The 5732-nt window shown below is 44.7% G+C and overlaps 1 protein-coding gene across 1 annotated transcript; it reads left to right on the top strand.

The window, feature by feature from the left end:
- The first annotated feature begins 814 nt into the window (after window positions 1–814).
- On the top strand, window positions 815–3436 carry LOC134656530 (uncharacterized). Its single transcript, XM_063512091.1, has one exon. The coding sequence runs from the start codon at window positions 815–817 to the stop codon at window positions 3434–3436; it is 2622 nt and encodes an 873-aa protein (XP_063368161.1).
- Window positions 3437–5732: the final 2296 nt, after the last annotated feature.

Below are 5732 nucleotides of genomic sequence, written 5' to 3'. Positions count from 1 at the left end.
AACGCACGCCACGCTCAACCTCTGCGTGGTGCCTGAGGAAGACGCCGTCGCGCACGCATTGCGTGAGCTACACGACGAGGTACGCCGCTCGTTTGCAATCGACTCTTTGGGAGTTGCAGGTAAGCCTAGAGAGAATGCTGACGATGTGAAAGCGCAGGAAATGTTAGAGAAGTCTGCAGTGCTCACCAATGGCAGGTGGTCAGTGGGTCTACCGTGGAAAGATCCGCACGTCAGCTTGCCCGATAGTTACCCTAGCGCTTTTAAGCGGCTTCAGGGTGTAGAAAAGAAGATGCTAGCTGATAAAGCGTATGGACTCAGGTACGAGGAACGTGTCAACCATTTGTTTGAAAACGATTTCGCTCGGGAAATGGCCGACACGTCACTCACGCCTAATACTTGGTACTTACCACATTTCGGAGTTGACAATCCGAACAAGAAGAAGCTACGTTTGGTTTATGACGCAGCAGCCAAAAGTCAAGGCAAGTCTCTAAATGACTTCCTTCTCACGGGTCCGGATTTACTCGTTTCCTTGTTCGGCATTATGGTTCGTTTTCGAGAGGATAGGGTAGCTGTAACCGGTGACATAAAAGATATGTTTTTGAGAATTAAAATTAACCCCGTAGATCAGAACGCCCTCAGATTCCTGTGGAGAGGTAGGAACCCCACAGGCCCAGTGAAGACGTACGCGATGACGTCGCTGATTTTCGGCGCGAACTGCTCGCCCTTTGTTGCCCAGTACATTAAGAACAAGAACGCTAGCAGGTTCGAGTCTACGTTTCCAGCTGCCGTCGCTGCTATACACCGCCAGCATTATATGGACGACTATATTGAGAGTCTGCCGGATGAAGCTACCGCCATCAGTATGGTAAAGAATATTCGCGATATTCACAGCGCGGGAGGTTTCGAAATCCGCAACTGGACGTGTAATAGCGCAAATGTGCTCGACACTATACCTAAGGATATTTTAGGTAATACGGCTGTGAGGTTTGGACTGGACGAACATGATGAAGGTGAGCGCACTCTTGGACTGATTTGGTACCCTGCCAAGGATGAACTGGGGTTCGATGTTTCATTCAAGCGCATTCCCGACACCGTCATCAAAGGCGAACAAAGACCTACGAAGAGGGTTATGTTGCGTGTTATTATGTCAGTTTTTGACATTTTTGGGTTCTTGTCACCTTTCACTACACAAGGCAAAGTTATGCTGCAAGATACCTGGCGTCTCCATATCGACTGGGACGATATTATTCCAGATGAATTGTATAAAAAATGGTGCAGTTGGTTGGAATTACTGAAGGTTATTGGAGAAATTCGCCTGCCAAGATGGTACCAGTCATGCGCTGCTAGGTGTAAGGTGGGAGATGAGTTGACCAAAACTTTACCAGGCTCTTCTTTTCATGCCGTGACCGACCAATGCTACAGTGACTTAGAACTGCATTTATTCAGTGACGCCTCACTTAAGGCAATGTCAGCGGTTGCGTACTGGCGTTGGAAGAGTAACGATCAGATATTTGTCGCGTTTGTTGCCAGCAAAAGCCGAGTATCTTCGGTGAAAACTCAAACTGTGCCACGATTGGAACTTCAAGCTGCGTTGCTAGCAGCTCGACTCGCTGACTCAATAGCGAAGGCACATCGTTTGCACGTCACACGGCGATACTTTTGGTGTGATTCAAGAACGGTGCTACACTGGATTGGCAACAACACTCGTCGATACAAGACTTTCGAAGCTAACAGATTAGGCGAGATTGACGATCTCTCACAGGCCTCTGAGTGGAGATATGTACCTACAGGACTGAACGTGGCGGACATTGCTACCAGAGAAACGTTCAATTATCAGTCTTTTCTTAATGAGTGGTTCAAGGGACCCGAGTTTTTGTACAGCGATGAGACTTGCTGGCCAGCGAACGTCCTGGAACCCGAAAATGAAGTCGGCGCTGAAGCTTGCATGACCGTAGTACAAAACTCGCCTACATGTTTCTCGGTTCCCGAACCTGAGCGCTTCTCCTCGTGGCTACGATTTCTGCGATCTACCGCTTGTGTTCTCAAGTTTGTAAATACATGCAGAGGTATAGCACTTGACGACTATGCCCTGATGGAGCAAGCAAAGCAGTTAATCTTGCGGCAAGCTCAGGAAGACTCGTTTGCCAGTGACATACAAGCAGTAAAGGCAGTTAAAGACTTGCCACGCGACAGTCGGCTGAGAAATCTAGCTCCCTACTTGGACGAGAACAATGTTTTACGCGTAAGCGGGCGCATTGATGCTGTTTCTGACGTACCTCAGGACGCGAAAAGGCCCATTATTCTTGACGGACGGCATCCTACTACCAAGCTTTTGGTCAAGCACTATCATGTGAAGGCCGCGCACGGACACCAAGAAGCGGTAGTAAACGATTTGAAACAAGAATTTTGGATAATCCAATTGCGACCTACTGTCAAAAATGTTGCGTCTCGTTGCATGTTCTGCAGGTTAAGAAAGGCTACCCCACAAGTGCCTCGGATGGGTGACTTACCTCAAGCGCGCATGGCGCATCATCAACGTGCATTCACCTACTGCGGGATCGATCTGTTTGGGCCTATGGAAGTCACAGTAGGCAGACGTCGAGAAAAACGTTACGGCGTTTTGTTTACTTGCCTAACCGTTCGTGCAGTCCACATAGAAGTCGTTCACACACTTACTACCGACTCACTGATCATGGCGCTTCGACGAATGGCGTCTCGACGTGGGTGGCCGTCGCATATTTACTCCGACAACGGCACGAACCTACGCGGAGCAGACGTCGAATTGCGAAGATCCATACAGGAGCTCGACGAAGAATCACTAAGAGCCGCAGCTCTTAACAATCAAGTTCGCTGGACTTTTATTCCGCCCGCCAGCCCCCATTGGGGTGGGGCGTGGGAGCGCTTGATTCGGACCGTAAAGCGATCTCTTCGTGTCATTTTAAAAGAACGAGCGCCCCGAGACGAAACTCTAAATACTCTACTAGCGGAAGTAGAAGGTATTGTCAACGGTCGACCACTAACACACGTGTCGGTAGAGCCGGGCTCCTCTGAAGCGCTTACACCCAACCACTTTCTTATAGGTTCTTCGTCCAGGTTGCCAGTACATGGCGTATTTGACGATTCGGACTTAGCCTTAAGGAAGCAATGGCGAATAGCGCAGCGATTGGCCGACATGTACTGGAAACGTTGGATGAAGGAGTTCCTCCCGCTTCTGTTACCGAGAAAGAAGTGGCAACAGGAGCAGAAGCCACTGAGTGTTGGTGACCTAGTGCTTGTCGTTGACCCTGATTCACCTCGAAACGTATGGCCACGAGGCCTAATAAAAAGTGTTCTGCCTGGAAAAGACGGCCGTATCAGAGTAGTCGACATCAGCACCGCTACCGGCGTGCTGCGCCGGTCTGTGGCGCGCGTGGCTCCTGTACCCTTAGCTGAATAGTGCTAGTTTGCGCACTAGGGTGGGGAGTGTAGATGACGGCCTCCTTTTGATATCGAATACTCTTTTATACTTTTTCTAATGTTTTGTCACATTTTTTCCTATGTCTGTCACTCTTGTCAATTAAATAAAATTACACGTATTTTGCAAGATTTCTACGTTTTAATAGCTAATTAAGCCCACAAGATCTTCAGCTCCCATACAACAAACGTGATTTTTGACCGAAGTTATTATCATGCCGCGATCAGAAAGGGATTAGAAATAACAGATTTCCATACACTTACGTCAAAATCAATATGGATTGACAGCTATCTCAATCCCTTTCTAATCGCGATTCAGTATAAGCAACGTCGGGCGGGGTCAGTACTTGGATGGGTGACCGTTTTTTTGCTTGTTTTGCTCTATTTTTTGTTGATGGTGCGGAACCCTCCGTGCGCGAGTCCAACTCGCACTTGGCCGGTTTTATTAGAATAATTTTTTGTCCAAAATTTATTATGTTTTTTAGAGTTCATTATAGACCTATGTTCGTGTTTTTTTTTCTAGCGGCGTTTTTTGACTTAAAAACCTGGTATTAAATCACTGAAGTCCCTATAGAAAGGCCTCAATTGCTAATTAAATTCTCGCCAACCGTATTGTGATCCAAAAAGCACTACGAGTTTTCAAAAACTATATTCTGTAAGCCTTCACCTTAAGTAAAGGTACCGTTTGGGTTCAGACTACACCAGCATTACTGCTGCAGTAATACGGCGCGATAGTACTGCCGGCTGCAATGCACTGCTTCTGCAAATGTCAAAAATCTGAACAGCAACAACAGTAATGCTGTCATAGTGAGATCGTTTTATCGCAACATTTATATTAAATAAAAACCGGCCAAGTGCGAGTCGGACTCGCGTACGGAGGGTTCCGCACCATCAACAAAAAATAGAGCAAAACAAGCAAAAAAACGGTCACCCATCCAAGTACTGACCCCACCCGACGTTGCTTAACTTCGGTCAAAAATCACGTTTGTTGTATGGGAGCCCCACTTAAATCTTTATTTTATTCTATTTTTAGTATTTGTTGTTATAGCGGCAACAGAAATACATCATCTGTGAAAATTTCAACTGTCTAGCTATCACGGTTCGTGAGATACAGCCTGGTGACAAACGGACGGACGGACGGACGGACGGACGGACAGCGGAGTCTTAGTAATAGGGTCCCGTTTTTACCCTTTGGGTACGGAACGCTAAAAACACCACAAACGAATAAAACTTATAACTAAATTAGGTACATTAAAATTAAACATCGTTACGTCAGGATCGTAACAAGTGGAAATCCGTGGTCTCTGCCTACCCCTCCGGGAAATGGGCGTGATAATATGTATGTACCTATGTATTAAAATAATAAAAATGCTTTTAATTTATTAAATTTGACGTTTTCTGCAGTAATACAATCTGCAGTAATACTTAGTACATATGTATTTGGCAGTAATTCTTACTATGAATATCAAAAGTATGAGCTTTAACCGTTATTTTTTATCTGTTAACCAAAAACATACAAGAATTAAATTCACACTGCATGCCAAAGCTTGCTCGCGACAGTCTCGACTGCAACAGTAGAATAAATATGCTTGCATTTGCACTCATGCCTACGTGCAAAATGTAGAATTAACTTTATTCATTTATACACCGCGGGCTGGTAAAACCCGACAGATTTTAACCGCTCATTCCTGCGGCGGTACCATGGTCGCATGTTTATCACTTGTCATGTCATGCGTCACTTTCGCACTTACATACTGGTTAAAACGTGACAGGCATGATGATAGATGATAAAACACCGACCATCTTAGCCCTAAACTGAGATCATTAAGGACTAAAAATGTTCATAAAAAATTGTCATAATAACAAAAAAAATGGTCGTTTTCTGCACATGACACGTTATTTATTTCGTTAAGTACGTCTTAGCAAAAAAAATACAACACATAAGTATAGTATTTTTTTTATTACACATAAAAATTGCGAGTTTCCTTTAAAACGATATTGTTTGTCTGTAGGTATGTCTACAACTCTATACACTAAGTCACAAAGTGGCGGCGTCGCGTTGCAACTAAAAAGGCGTTTTTCACTAAGTTATTAGAGAAACAAATTTTCACAAGAATTGTCATTATCTCTAAATCAGACCGATTTCAGATTTTTTTGTAATTTTAGTCTCTTAAATAATGCGGTTAGGAATACATCTTTAAAATTTCGCGGGTTTTACTAGCCCACGGTGTATAACATTTTCTCCTTCTTTTTTTCTCTGAACGAGTCTTTTTTCATAT

Source organism: Cydia amplana, chromosome 18 (assembly GCF_948474715.1).
Source record: "Cydia amplana chromosome 18, ilCydAmpl1.1, whole genome shotgun sequence".
NCBI classification, from domain to species: domain Eukaryota; kingdom Metazoa; phylum Arthropoda; class Insecta; order Lepidoptera; family Tortricidae; genus Cydia; species Cydia amplana.
This window is presented reverse-complemented; position numbering and strand designations above follow the sequence as displayed.

Excerpts from the sequence above, each read along its gene's own strand:
- LOC134656530 (XM_063512091.1), top strand. The coding sequence starts at position 815 with ATGGACGACTATATTGAGAGTCTGCCGGATGAAGCTACCGCCATCAGT.